General features: G+C 40.3%; 2 protein-coding genes across 2 annotated transcripts in view; one reads left to right on the forward strand and one right to left on the reverse strand.

Annotated features, from left to right (window-relative positions):
• The window catches only part of Agxt2 (alanine--glyoxylate aminotransferase 2), a 43795-nt gene extending 33786 nt beyond the window's left edge, over positions 1-10009 (forward strand). The window contains exons 13-14 of the mRNA XM_020170474.2: positions 2266-2364; positions 6221-10009. Of these exons, the coding sequence (XP_020026063.1) occupies positions 2266-2364; positions 6221-6337 (216 nt within the window). The 3' untranslated portion in view covers positions 6338-10009. The remainder of the gene's footprint in view (positions 1-2265; positions 2365-6220) is intronic.
• Positions 1-14930, reverse strand: part of Dnajc21 (DnaJ heat shock protein family (Hsp40) member C21) — an 89510-nt gene that overhangs the window by 17544 nt on the left and 57036 nt on the right. The gene's annotated exons all lie outside the window — the stretch shown is intronic.

Below are 14930 nucleotides of genomic sequence, written 5' to 3' on the forward strand. Positions count from 1 at the left end.
CTAATATGAGATGAGGCCCTCCAGCTCATGACCCGTACTGTACTTATCTTCTTCTTGTGGCCCAGTACAAGGTTATTTTAAGAGTCCCTCTTAGTTGCCACCCCAGGAGCTCCCTCAAAGCTATCCACAGTCCTTAAAGTCTAGGTTTCGGAGAGGAAAACCCAATGAGAGAGGAGGGATAGGGCTATTCCAAACCCAACATCTGCATGCTCACAGTCATATGAACAAAGATGTTCAACACAATTTTGTGATATTAAAGTGTCAGAATCCTCCCAAATGGCTACTGGTGCAGATCAAGATAAATTATGATCTATCTCTAATACTATGGCATACACACACACACACACACACACACACACACACACATGACATTGGAAGGTGTTCAGACTATATTAAGGAAAAAATAAGAGCTAACAAAACACCTGCAGAATGAGCTCTTTTTCTCTCCTTTCTGCCACATTTATAAGCATGGGCTCCACCCAGATTTAAATCTCAGCTCCTCCATTCCCTAGTCCTACTTCCTATCCCCTCAATCTCATTCACTATTCTGCATCCAAATGTCACTTCAGCTTTTCTCCAGCATGGAATATGGTACTTTCCTCTCTGTCTCTACCAGTGGAGGTCCTAGTTTTCCTTAATGTCTAGCCTTGAATCATACTTCCTATATAAGACTTGCCTTTGCTTTTTCCCTATTTGGGGACCATGACCTTCAGAGGATTTCTTGAGCACTCACTGTCTAAGGAACTCCTTTGGAAGTATCTTTTTCACTTAATTCAGCTGTTATAACAAAGTTCCATAAACTTGGTGTTTTATAAACAACAGAAGTTTGTCAACAGAAGAAACTGGGGGAGGCCCCACTGACACTTCTTCCCCTCAGCAAACCATTCCAGTAGCACTGGTCCCCTCTGACCTTGATCCCAAAAATCATATTTAACTTCTTTCCAGTTCTCACAGTTTAGTCCTAAATTATTTTAGTCTTCCCTCTCCAATAAATGAGAACCTCAGGGAAAAGCAGGGATACATGATAGAATTCTGGGTCAATAAGAAAATCCTAGTCTTTCCCCCTATACCAGTTTTCTATTATCTAATAGTCTGAAAGTTAGAATGTTATTCTCCACGTCATGTTTACGATAGAGAAAAACTGTAAATATCTCTCAAAAGTCCTGTCATAGTGTATTCTCAGATACCAACACCTCACAAGGAATGAAGGATTTAGAGAAGGAGTTGGATCAGGGATTGGTGGGAAAGGGGAAGGGATGACAAAGCACAAATGGTGAGTAGGTAGGAAGCCCTGCAGAGAATAATGAAACTGAGCGCAATGGAGGGAGTCCTTTTCTACCTGAAGCACTGACCCATGAGCAAGGATCATGTCTTATGCATCCAGAACCACAGAGAAGGTCCAGTGCTGATGCTATGACTAGTATGTGTAGGAAAGAGGAGAGGCCAGGAACAGTGAGGGAACTAAAGGCTTATTGGAAAAGGATTGAAGCAGATTCCAGCCCAGTCATCTAAGGAGCATGAGGCCCAAATATTTGTTGTGTGAAAAGCTTCCTGGTAATGTAAGTACAATCATACCTGAAATGACTAAGTTAGAGGGAGGTATCTGTGCTCTCAGACTGAGAAAGCAGGGGACACACAGAAAGGATTGCAAGCCCTGCTTAATGTCACCAAAGGGGAATTGGCACGCCTGAACCTCACGAATAGAAGACCAACATCATATGCCTACAGATCAGACAAAGCCTCTTAATTGCCCAAGTGCTTGATTAAATCTTGGGAGAGAATGAGTGAGTTCCATAAAATACAGACAGATTGGCTTCACCCCAGCTCCCTGGTTGAGCTGTGGCCCAGGGAAAGCTTGGGCTGCCTGTGCCCTGGTGCAACTGTGGAGCCACTGCCTAGGCTCTGAAATGAGCTCTTTACATGGGCAGAACAGAGTGAGAAGTTGGCAAGAATTTCAACATAAGCAAAACAGACTCCAACTTCAGCTATTAAGGAACCAAATTCCCAGGGTAACTAGCAGAGCCAAGATTCACTGGCTGTCTGCATGGAACTTCATTTTGTCTTTGGGAATTTAAGATGAAGCAGAATAAAAGCAAACAATTTTTAATAACACCCTCTAAAAATCTAGTCCAGCAATTAGCAACTTTATTTAATTACAGGGACATTGATTACTTGAGTTTTGTTTTGTTTTTTCTCTTTGCTTGGGAAATAATGCCTGCAACTACTCAAACACAAGTAGAAAACGTTTTAAAAATCTATTCACAGATGAGCCGTCAGCCTCTTCCTCGTGAAGAAATAAATCAAATCCATGAGGACTGCAAAGACATGGGGCTCCTAGTGGGAAGAGGTGGCATTTTTTCTCAGGTAAGAAAAAGGCTGTGTGGTGTCTACCCTTGTCTCCCTGATGTGCCAATGCTGGCACTTCCTCTAGGGATAATGCTCAGGTATAGTAAAAAGAAAAGGGCAGTGAGGTATTCTGGCCACTAGGGGGTACTGTAGTGAAATGGTTTGGTTATCACTGTACATACGGTATGGGTGATAATAGAGTCATAACAGTCATGCAATAAATAGGTTGTCTCGTGTATGAATTAGTTCTAACCTCTGTTAAAGCAATTGTGTCCATTCTTTTTGTGTGGTGGGGGGACTTGAGTTTGAACTCAGGGCTGTGTGCTTGCAAAGCAGGTACTCTACTGCTTGAGCCATGCCTCCAGTCTAGTTGTGCCCATTCTTAACTCAACCCCAAGCTCTGACTCTGTGAACCTGCTCAGCCTTAGTGGCTATTGTGGCAGGGAGCAACCTAACAGTCCTGGCACTCCCAAATGACCCTTGCAGGAAAGGTCGGGGTTCATCTCAGGAATGATCCCTAGTGCAGAACTCAAGACTGACTACTCTCAATGCTCTTCTCCCTTGGCTGGGAGATCCAGTAGTGGTGGTCTATCTGGAAAAGGCAAGCCCACTCCACAATTACAACCCCAGTCTGGCCCTGAGCTGAGGATATGGGATGCTGCTGCCAGTGAGTAACATGACCTACCCCTAAATCCCTCACACCAGCACTCCCCTCACAAGGATGGGCTCCAGGATAGAGACTTAAGAGTCAGGGTAACTTCTGCTCCTCCCCAATCTGTTGTTGTCCTTTGTGATCTTTCTTTCACATTTATTAATAGTTTATGGCACATAATGGTTGTACATGTTTATTGGTACCATGTATTGTCTCAAAATATGCGTATATTGTGGGATGTCCAAATCAGGGAAGGCATTCCTAGCTCCTTATTTGACATTTTTATGATGAGAATGTTAAAGTTCTTTCTTCTTGCTTTTTAAAATACACAGTATACTGCATTATTGTTATCTGGATTCACCCTACTGTGCACAGAATACCAGAACTTCTTTCTCCTGACCATAACTTAATATTTCCACTGATTTTATGTTTCTCATTCTTCCCAGTTTCCCTGCTCTGTTTCTGACAATCACAATTTCCATGGATACTGAAATACCCACTTCTTGCCTCTTGCTTCTCAGAGAAAATTGAGTCTGTCAGATAAGATCTATGTATGAATTCTATAAATATTTTCTGTTTAAATCAGATAGTATAACTGAATTATTAGAATCCGAAGACATATATATGTTAAAGTCATGACAATGAATTATTCACTCACTTAGCTATTCCTTCATTATTTGGCAAACATTTATTTTAAGTGCTAAGCAGCAGGTGATATGCTGGGAACCAAGCAACAATAATAAATAAGATCTGGTCCCTTCCTTCAGGCAGCTGATGGAAAAATATACAAACAGAAAATTATAATAAAAGGTAGTGAGTTCATCTACATAGATTAAAAGGGGTGTTATATAAGGAGAGAAAATGGATGCCCAGGCTAGCCTTTCTGGCTTAGCAGAGTCTTAACTGACACAAACAACCAAAGCACATGTAGAAATGTGGCAGAATACAAAGAGCTGTTTTACGCATGCGTGTGGCTGGAACATAAGGCTAGAAACAGTAAGAAGTCCTGTCTCTTTGTCAGACTCTGTTCTCAACACTTCGCATATATTGATTCATTCAATGCCCTCAATAAGCCTGGGAAATAAGTACTATTATTCTCCTTCTTTTATAGATAAATAAAAAGAGGCATGGAGAGGTTAAATTACCCAAGTCACACAGCTAATAAGTGGCAGAGTTAAGATTCAAACTTGGGCAATTTGATTTCTAAACCTGTCTTCTAAGAGGTATAAACCTAGGGGGACAAAGCTGGAGGCAGACAGTCTGGGGGAAAGGGACTGAGATGCTGTCTGAACGTGAGCGGTGGTATTAAGAATAGGAGACATATCCTGAGGATAATTTTGGGAGTAAAGCACATAGGGCTTGGATATGAAGTAGGAGAGAGAGTCAAGGATGAAGCCCTCATGTCTGAATTGGTTTATGGTAGATGTAAATGAATTCATCTTTGAACATGCTCCATTTAAGGCATTTATGAGCATCTGGTTCTATATTGGAGTCTGCAGCTCAGAGGAAATGTCTAGAGTGAAGAGGACAAGTTAGGGTAATAGCATATACATGGTAAGATGTGGAAATCTGGGAAGCCTAGGGTCCCAATGAGAAGCTCAGTGAGGTAAGTACAGAAACCTGGTTAAAACCAATATTTAATGAGCAGAAGGAGAGGGGGTCAAGGTGGAGACAGAAAAGGGTGAATGGTCTATGGAGAGTGAGAAGAGTGTGGGGCCATGGAAGCAGGAGAGTGGGGAGGTTCAGGAAGACAGATGGCTCAAAGTGGGAAGTGTATCCCAGGGGAATACAGTCTGAGAAATACCCAATGAAGTCCACATCTTACAGGTAACTATAGTAGAGTGGAGTTGGAAAGCTGATAGGGACAAAACCTATACTACAATGGGCTGAAATGTGAAAAGAGGAAGAAGAGAGTGACGAATAATGGTCCATAGGTCTCAACCACTTTTCTTTTTAAAGTAAGTTTAGGTAAAGCAGGAGAAAGCATTTGTATGGCAGCTAGAAGAGACCAGAGGATTAACACAGAGTGTTATTTATTGTGGTATAGATTAGGATTATGAGAGCTTTAAACCTATTTGTTGATCGAGTGAGGACAGGTTGAAGATAAATCAAAGATGCAAAAGAACACAAGGATGTTTCCTAGAGTGAAAGTGGTAGGAGTATCCAGGGTCAAGTGCACAGAATGACAAGTCGGAGTTGGACAGTCAAGACATCTCATTCTCTGAACCTTTGAGAAAAGATTAGAATGGATATGGGAGCAAACAGGTTTATAGAAAGATCTTGCCTAGAAGCTTCAATTTTCTCTAAGATATATGAGGCATGATTATCTGTGAAATAGTAAAAAGCATAGGAATTGAGCAAGAAATCTGAGGAAAATACTAAAGGTTTCAAACGAGAAAGGAAACTGGCAGCGGATAAGAAAAAATCTCAGGGACCAGCAGAAGTTGGACACTGTGAAATCTAGTGGTGTCAATCACACAGGCTTGCTGTGTGATTTTCTTACACTTCTCAGCCATGTAAGTTGGAGCAAAACAGTTCAGCTACAGTTTTAATGGGGCTGCAACTTGACCACATGGATGCAACAGCATCAGGGTAGAAATGAATGCAAAACAGGGGTTTAGGTAAGAGAGTAGTTCAGTCAACTGTGTGCCTCAAGTTAGGTAGCAATGGAAAGAAGAAAGCTAAGTGAGGTGAAAGACCTGAAGATAATGAAGGAATGATAAGACTGAAGTTTTCCTGAAAAGGATAGGTAAAACAAGAATCATAAACTGCTTCATTCTGGGTGAAGAGAAGGCACATGGTACTGGGTGGCCTTGGATGTGAATGGATGCAGAAAGTACAGGCAAAGATTCTGAAAGTTGTAGCAATCAAGAAAGTGAATCTAGGGTGAGAGTTTTACACATGGATGGGGGGGGTTCGCGATTGGTGAAGGCAGAAATTGAGTGTAGGAAGGGGCATAAGATCTCAGTGAAGACAGAAGGACCAGGAGTTGAACAGATGACAAAAGAAAAAGGAACAAAGCCATATGGTACAAGGATCTGTATGAGGACTAGAGGATGAATGGCCTGGATGTAGCCTGGGAAGGAAAGAGGAGGTTTACCCACCTAAAGAAATGTAAGAAATGTCATAAAAACAAGGTTTTGGATTCATAGTTTAGAATATTTTCTAAAAGCTATATTTGATTCTCTGATGACTTGTTGCTCTATTTTCCTGTCTCCTCAGACTTTCCGCCTTGTGCCACCAATGTGCGTCACTAAACCAGAAGTGGATTTTGCAGTGGAAGTGTTTCGTTCTGCCTTAATTCAACACATAGAAAGAAAAGCTAAGCAAAAATTTTAGAAATAAGAAACCACAAGCCACAAAAACTTCCCACTTATGAGCAAGAGTAAATTTGAGGAATTTCAAAGCCACTAGTATTAAGAGAAAATCTGTAGCTCTCCACAGGAGTTGTAAAAGACCTACCAGCCATATTTGTTAACAGAGATCCTACTATCTTTTTTTAAAATTTCTTTTATTCATATGTGCATACAATGTTTGGTCATTTCTCTCCCCTTTCCCCCTCCCCTGAGATCCTACTATCTTGAGAATGCCATTCTTCATAGGGAAGATCTCCAACCTTAGCTCACAGAAAAAGTCCTAATAAGCATACATTAGTCTATGATGATTTGATTCCCCTTTGTTTTAATTGGGTTACACATGAATACATGGCATGTTTTGGGGCCAACAAAGCCTAAGGAAAGTTAGGTGGAGGCAACTTCAGGGAAAGGTTTCTTCACCCTTCCCTCTTCAGCTTAAGAAAAGATGTCTTCTTGTATGACATGATAGGATTCATGGAACCACATCAGCCATCTCAGGGCCAGAAAAATAAAGCCTATTTGCTGGGGTTGGAAGGCGAATGCTGAGTGATTAGTGATGTCAATGAACCACTGAGCTCTAATTCTAGAGCCACCCTACCTCAAGGCTTCTTGAGCCCAAAGCATCCTAAGAAATGATGTATTAAACCTTAGGGAGAAAACTGACTCCCTCCTTTAACTCCCTTGAAACATCTATCAGAGCCTTCTCTCCTCTGTTCCCACTGTTGTCATCTGACCCTGGTGTAAACCCTTATTACTCCTATTACAGTCTTTATGTACAGAATTTCCCAAACCTTAGTCATTAGGATATGCATTCCCCCATATAGGACTAGCACTTGTCTTAGAAGTCACAATATTTTTAATTAATTAATTTTAATTTTCTTGGAGTTACTTAATAGTAAATGTTATATAATTACAATAAATGAGAGTGCAATCCTACTTGTCATATGCAGAAAGTAACCATAAAAACAGAGCAAACACAAGCAATGCAATCCAAGTCTAGAGAGACACAGTTTGCAAATGTTCTCAGCTAAGGATTGTTCTCTCTTCAGGAAGAAGGTTAAAAAGTATTTGAGGGGTGTTAAAAATATATTGGCAAAGTGAGACCTCCTCCTAAACACAAACCAAAGAGGGTCTGGAGAACTTAAGGGAACTAACTTTCTCAGCATGTGATTGGATATTTATTTAAAGCTGTGTCCTGGTTTTAAGCCACATCCTAATTGTCTACCCCACTGAGGTGTCTCTTCTAACACATCCTACATCTCACTGCCAGATTTGTTTCCATCAGGCATTGACTTACACATAACATTCACTAGCAAAAGAAGAAAAAAACCTCTGAGTAGTTCCTCATTGTTCCCCTGATAAGGTTAAAACCTTAACAAGGAGTTCAGTGCCCTCCAATATCCAAATAGAGCAAAAAGTTCAGAAATGTTCCATTTTGACACTGTTAAGAGTCAAATGACTTGAATTTTATATCCAATTCTCCCATTCAGTTTGCTGTAAATGACCTTGAACAAGCCTTTTAATCTTCTTAACCTCAGTCCGTTCCTAAGTACATCAGTACTGGCCCTTCCCACCTCCTGGAGTCATCTTGGGAATCACATGAGCCAGTGAGTGTAAACATTCTTTGCAAACTGATGAACTATACATAAAAGAAATCCTTTCCCTTCAAGCTAGATTTTTCTCAGTCCTTCACTACAAAATCTGTCCCAGGAACAGTTTCTGTGTTCTATTTTTATAGTTTTGCCTTCCATCTAAGCCCCAACCTCTAGGATCTCATTCCTGCCTCTCATTCCTTGGAAACAGCCTGGTCGAAAGGCCACTGGTGACTTCTTTTTGACCAAAATAATGTTTCCTTTGAAAGTTGTTTTTATCTAAACAACTGTTGCTCTTGAATAACACCATCTTTAGCTTCTGCAATGTAGTCCTTCTACTCAGATGCTCTTAGTCTCTTTCCTGGAAACTCCTCCACTACAAAATTCTGTACTGAGTTATCTCTTCTTCCATGCTACACTCTCTCTATAAGCCAACTCTATCCACTTCTGAAATTTTACCCACCTTAACTATGCAGATGACTTTCAAATCCATTTCCTCAGTCCCCAACTTTGTTTTGAGCTCCAACCCCAAAATTATAGTTTTCTGGATACTTTCATTTGGATGTCACAAGACATTTCAAATTCAGTAGATTTAAAACAAACCTACAAAATCTCTCTCAGCCATTGAATCTTTTCTTTATTAATGGTATCATTTTTACCCCAGGCTCATAATTTAGGTCATCTTTTTCTCTAAGTTATCCTTTTGCTCCACATTTGACTAAATTTCATAAAAAACTTTCTTCAATATAACTTTTACAGTATGGCTTCTTTATGCCCAAACTGCCTTCATTTGGGCCGTTCTCTGGTTAACCTACCTCCTAACTGGTATCCTTCCTAATTCATCCTCTATACTAATACCAAAACCAGTCATTCAAATTGTAAATATGATCAGTAATTGTCTCTTACATGTTTTGGGTGCTCCCCATTGCCCATGGACTCATCAACTCCAAATATTATGGCATTCCAGAGCCATAGTAAGCTGGCTTGTTCCCAAACCACCTTTTTGCTTTGTTTTCACCATTCTTTCCATATCTTGCACCTTGATTCTTTGCTTCTACAGTTCACTAGAATGTTCTTCATCTCTTTGTTGTCAGTGGAAATTATGAAATCAGAAAGCTTGGAAAAGAAAACTAACACTCTTAATGTTTCATCCAAGCCCTCCCACCTCCATCACTCCCTTTCCTTTAGATAAAGGAAAAAGGAAGAACATGGAAAACAAAGTTTATGGTAGCCATTTAGAAATTTAGCAAAATGTAAAGAAAAATAGAACTCAAATAGAAAAACCAACAAAAATAACAAAAGACAAAACCCTTTCCATGTTTAGGCCAAGGTCCCTGCAGATAACAGGACATCCTCTCCTAGAAAGAGGGGTCTAAAGATTTAGTTGTTCAGATAAATTCATACAGCATATCACCTGTGACTTTCTGAGTCCTATAGGATCTTGTCCATGCCTAACTGTACATGCTGTTAGTCTCCCACTTCTAGGGGATATCTTAGTGTCAAAGCTTTAGCCTTTTCCAGCCACTAACAAAATACCTGAGAGTAGATAATTCTATAGAATAGAGATCGATTTGCCTCATAGTTCTGGAGGCTGAGAAGTCTAAGACTGGGTGGCACATCTGGTAAAGGCTGCTTTAACTCACAGTAGAAAGCAAAAGGGCAAGTGGGTATGTACTAAAGAGAAAGAATATAGTAGGCAAACTTGCTTTATCACAACCAGCTCTCACAGTAACTAATCCATTCTGGCAAGAGAAAAACCTCACTCAGAAGAGAAGGACATTAATTCACTCATAAGGGTTCCACCTGCATGACCAAACACCTGACACAAGGCCTCATTTTCCAACACTATCACATTGGGGACTAAACCTTGACATGACTTTTGGTGGAGGAAAAAAAAACATATTCAAACCATAACACAAAGCCAGCAATGGAATTCTAAAAGGCAGCCAAGTGCTAGATCTCATTTCTGAACTACAAAGGGTACCTGGTTCTACCATGTTACTGTTGATCAGAATAAACCATAACTCTTTCTTGAAGAGCAATGGGGGACTAAAGATGAATAAGCATCAGAAGCACAGGAGAAGAAAGTGCAAACATTAGGTCCTTAGAGCTTGGATGGTTGATCATTTCCATCACTGGTTTATAAACATGAAGGATTCCTCCTTTCCATTTGGAGTCGTGGGCAGGAGTTTAGCACCACCATTTTTCTCCCTTCCATTTTCTGCTCTACCCACAGGAGGTGGATATAAGCCAGCTTACATAAGGCAAGGAGCCCACATTCTTGCCAAGCTTTTTTAATGTCCTGTCTTGTTAAAACTGCCTAAAGTGAAGATAATGAACACTTAGCTCAAGTAAACTCTTTTCCACACAAGGAACATATTGATAGTTAATCATGTGATTGGAATATAGCATTAAAATTTTGGCAACTGTTTAAAAACACTTGAAATGCCAATCCACTCAGGAGGGAACATTTTTCCAAGTCACATTAAGCTTTAGCTATAGCATTAATAACAATAATTATTGTAAAATAACCCCTACAAATATATAATACTACAATGATAAGCCACACTCCTATGTGTATTATAAAAACCCCATCTTTTATAACAGTGTAGCTTTTAACTGTCCAGGAAAACTGGATCTTAATATCCATGGGGAATTGGTTCTGGGACTCTCTGAAGATACCAAAATTAGTGATGCTCTAGTCCTTTATATAAAGTGGCATGGAATTCATATATAGTCTGTGCACATCTCCTGTATACTTTAAATTCCCTCTAGATTACTTGTAAACGTAAATTATTGTTTAGAAATAATAATGAGAAAAAAAGTTTGTACATGTTTGGTATGGATGCAATTTTTTTGAAATGTTTTTGATCCATAGTTTTTTGACACCATGGATGTGGAACCTAGGAATTCAGAGGTCAAGTTAACCTCAAAAGATATCCCTAAACCATGGGAGGACTTAACTCCTCTTCTACCTTTAAAATTCCATTTAAATCAACTTTTCTGAAAAGAAAAATAAAAGAATGATAGGAAATATCACAACATTGCCTCTTCATCATCATAGCATTAGCTGCAGAGCATCGTGGTGATTTGTGAGTGGAGCTGAAAGGCTGCTGGGCCCTGCATCCGAAGTTTGCTCTTGGTTAACTAAAGCAAAGCACAATCCGTAACCATGGCACAGTTTTGCCCCATTAGAAATGCAGATTGGATGACAGAAACAAGAGGACCACTGAATTTAGTTGAGTGAAGTCACAGAAACAAAAGCTTTAATTATTTAAATTCCTTTGAGTTCAATGAAAATAAAATAGATAGTCCCACATTGGGCTGATAGCAGATGTAAAGTGTTTGGTAGATCTGAAGGCATTGGGCAAGAAATCCAGGATGGAGAGCAGCCATGACAGAGATCTCAGAACACAGTGTAATCAAGAATGAGTTGAGGGGCGGGATTCAAAAGGATGGGGAGGAGGAGCGTTGCAGATAGCAAGCACTCAAAAACCAAATTTGACTAGGTAAAACAATGTGACACTACAGAAGTAAACTATACAAGCTCTCTATGTGATTTGTTTTGAGCAAATTAACTTCTTTGAGCTGAAGTTTTCTCATATTCAAAAAAAGTATAGTATAACCTCATGAAACCCTTGGGAAACTTGGAATAAGAAAGAAAGTAGCACTCAATACTGGCTTTCTCAGAGGATTCCCTGCCCTTTTTCTTTAAAAAAAATCTACCATTATTAATAGAATTTTTTTAAGAGGCAGGGAATGCTAATAGTAATTTCATTATTTCTCTTTTTTGAGGATTGAACCCAGGAAGTAGCACATGCTACCTAAGCATTCTACCACTGAGCTACTGCCCCAGCCCAGATTCCCTGACTTTTGGCAGAAATTCTTTAGCAGGCACCTAGCTCTCACTATCTGTATATACATGTTTTCTCCTTAACTGGCCTCTCAATTATTGGCAGAGTGCCCTTGTCTTATCCTTATATATTTACCGCCTAACACAGTGCTCTTCTTCACAAAACGGCAAAAACTACCCCAAAAAGGTACTGTGCATATTTTATCCATAAACTTTACAGGGCAACAATGAGCCCATCTCAAATAAAGGATGAGCCATCTGATAAAGCCTCTGTGTTCATGTGTGTCTGTTTGTATTTAGAAATATATGTAAAATATATATTTAGAAATGTGTATCATTAAATACAGTCAGCATAAGTATTCAGACATGTTATTTATATACTTGGAATTTTGGGTAGTTAACTACAAAACACTATTTTAGAAAGAAAAGGAAGTCAATCTTAGTTGAATTGTGAGGCAGACATAAAAACTGCAAGAAGAATCTAGAAGCCTCCTAAAAATTTCATTCATTCTCCAAGGGATATTGTACAGTCCTCAGATTCCCACTTCATATGCTACCCTCACTCTTCAGTAAATGACTTTGCATTTAATTCATCAGAAAACAATGAAAAATATCTAGTAAGAATTCTGATGATATCACCCACCTGCTTAAAACCCTCTGCTGCCCTTCTCCTATCTGTCTTTTGCTTGCTTGTCAGCCCAGGCCTCTGAGCTTTTCCTGACTATCTGTCTTCCAGGCATGCTGGTCTCCCACCTCTATCAGTGCTCTGCAGGCCAGCAATATTCTCCTCCAATGCTTGCTTCCTCCTTCACAAAGCCTACCTTCACTTCACTGGTCAGCTTATTGTTTTACATAACCTCTGCCCTCCCTGTGATTTCTCCAGGATCTTGCTGTGCAAATTGTCCATTCTCAACTGGGTTTTCAACTTCTACATTCTTCTAGGCTCTTCCTCTCAGCTATACTCATACTTGTTGCTTGTCTTTGTCATTTAAAAAAAATCTTTCCATGCTACTTGACATCTCTGTGGCATTTCAGACTATTGGTCACCCTCTTCTAGACATTCTCTTACCCTTCGTTTTTTAAAAAACGACCCCAAAATCTTCCATTCTTTTTCTATCCCTCAGGTCTTTTTCATTCTCATGCATTGGTGTTTGCTCCCTTTGCTTCTCAATGTATATAGGGGTTTTACCTTAACCTCTTCTTTCTAGCATCTTACACTTTATCTGGGTGGTTTCATCCATTATCCATGATGGCTTCCCATTCCTATTCTGAAGATTCTAAGCACATCTCCAGGGTAGTCTCCTCCTGAGCTTATAGATTCACATAGGCAACAGATCAACTGCTTGAGCACTTTCAACTAAGTACCTGCTGTATTCTCTGCCTCCTCCCTAAAGGGCACACACAGTTCTAGCTGCAGCAGATATTGATTCATCCACCACCTTGCTGCTGTATATGTGTGGTATCAGTTAACCAACCCCCCAACTCCATTAAGCCTGCCTTACAAAACTTCTGATTCTAGCTCCTCTCCCCACCATTTGTTTATGCTGTCCTATTTATCTGCTTGTCATAGGCTGGTCATTGCTTCTTTTAACTGCCCCAGACCTGGCTTTCATGGCTGAAAGAAAATTTCACTACTTGCCCTCAGCACAACTTGGACCTTCTTTGTCCCAATCATTGCTGTTTTTCCTTTTTTGCTACATTGCCCTGGCTTAGTCAACACCTCATTGTCAGCCATGCAAGAGCTGAGCACTCAGCTGGCCATGTTATCCAAATCTTCCTCTACTGCAGAGAAAAGCCCCAATTTGCAGGCATTGTTGATCACTAGTTAAAGAAAATTTTTAAAAAGCCAGGAGGTAGGAGGGGAATAGAAATAATGCCAGAAACAAAATGCTTTTAGGATTTTTTTTTCTTCCTAAGGTAGCATTGAGAATGAGGAATGGCAATATAAGGGAATTCTAGTAGGGTTATTAGTGACCTGTGCCTCAGCTGAGGTAGTCTCCAGCTTGTGGATGAAGAACCTAATCTATGTTTCTTGGATGTCCTGTGTCAGCTCCACCAACCTGGATGGAAGGGACCTCTTAATTCTTGGCAGTATCTCTGGACCCTGGAAGCCACCTCCACTAAACTCTATCCTTCCTTCGTTTTAGCAATATTCTGCCATCCATTCTTAGTTTTAGTAGGCAACTCCTTCTCTGCTCAGGAGCATTGCCTTCCTCTACCTCTCTACCCCTTTTCATATTTCTCCCTCTAGAATCATCACACCCAACAGCCACTCCTCCCCTGACTTCTCTAGGCAGTGGGTTTTGGTAGAAGAAAGCAGGATGTATAGGCCTCCAATCCTTTTATTGCAACAAAGAAAGAGGAAAATCAAGCTTAGTTTCTGCATTAAAATTTTGAAGATTCAGATTTTGTCACTCTTGAAGACATCTTTTAGAAATGCATACTGTCTAGGTGTACAATTTTAAAAGAATGCATTTTTAAAAGAAGAACAAGCCAAGTCAGGTGCAGTGTATAAAGCCTGTAATCTTAGCCCCTGAGGAGGCGGAGATTGGGAGGATTGCATTTCCAGGCCAGCCCAGATAAAAAATTAGGGAGACCCCATCTCAACCAACGAGAAGCTGAGTGTGGTGGCTACACAAAGAATGCGGGGCCCAGGCTGGGCCTGGGCATATATTTGGACCCTCTCTCAAAAATAACCAAAGCTAAAAACATTGGGGATGTGGCTCAAGTGGTAGAGCTCTTGCCTAGAAAGCATGAGGCTCTGAGTTCAAACCCCAGTACCGACAAAACAAACAAAAAAATAAAAAATAATAACAACAAAGTGGAGGCAAAACTTTGACTCCTCCACACCTCCAGCCTGTGCATAGCATCTCCACTTCACATTAAATGGAGTAACCAGGAGAGCTCCCACGCCACTGCCAGACAGCAGTGCCCAGACAGCTTGGGAAGACGTGGACCACAAGGTGAGCTAAGTGGTACACAGTACTCCCACAGACAACCCTGGGCCAGATCAGCATAGCCTCCTGAACAGACTGACCCCCACCAGGGAAAAAAGAAAAAAAAACTGAATAATAAGCAATAATAACAAAAAGACACATAGCAAAGAGGGCGGGGTGCCCTGAGTGCTGAAG

The sequence above is a fragment of the Castor canadensis genome, chromosome 6 (assembly GCF_047511655.1).
Source record: "Castor canadensis chromosome 6, mCasCan1.hap1v2, whole genome shotgun sequence".
NCBI lineage: Eukaryota > Metazoa > Chordata > Mammalia > Rodentia > Castoridae > Castor > Castor canadensis.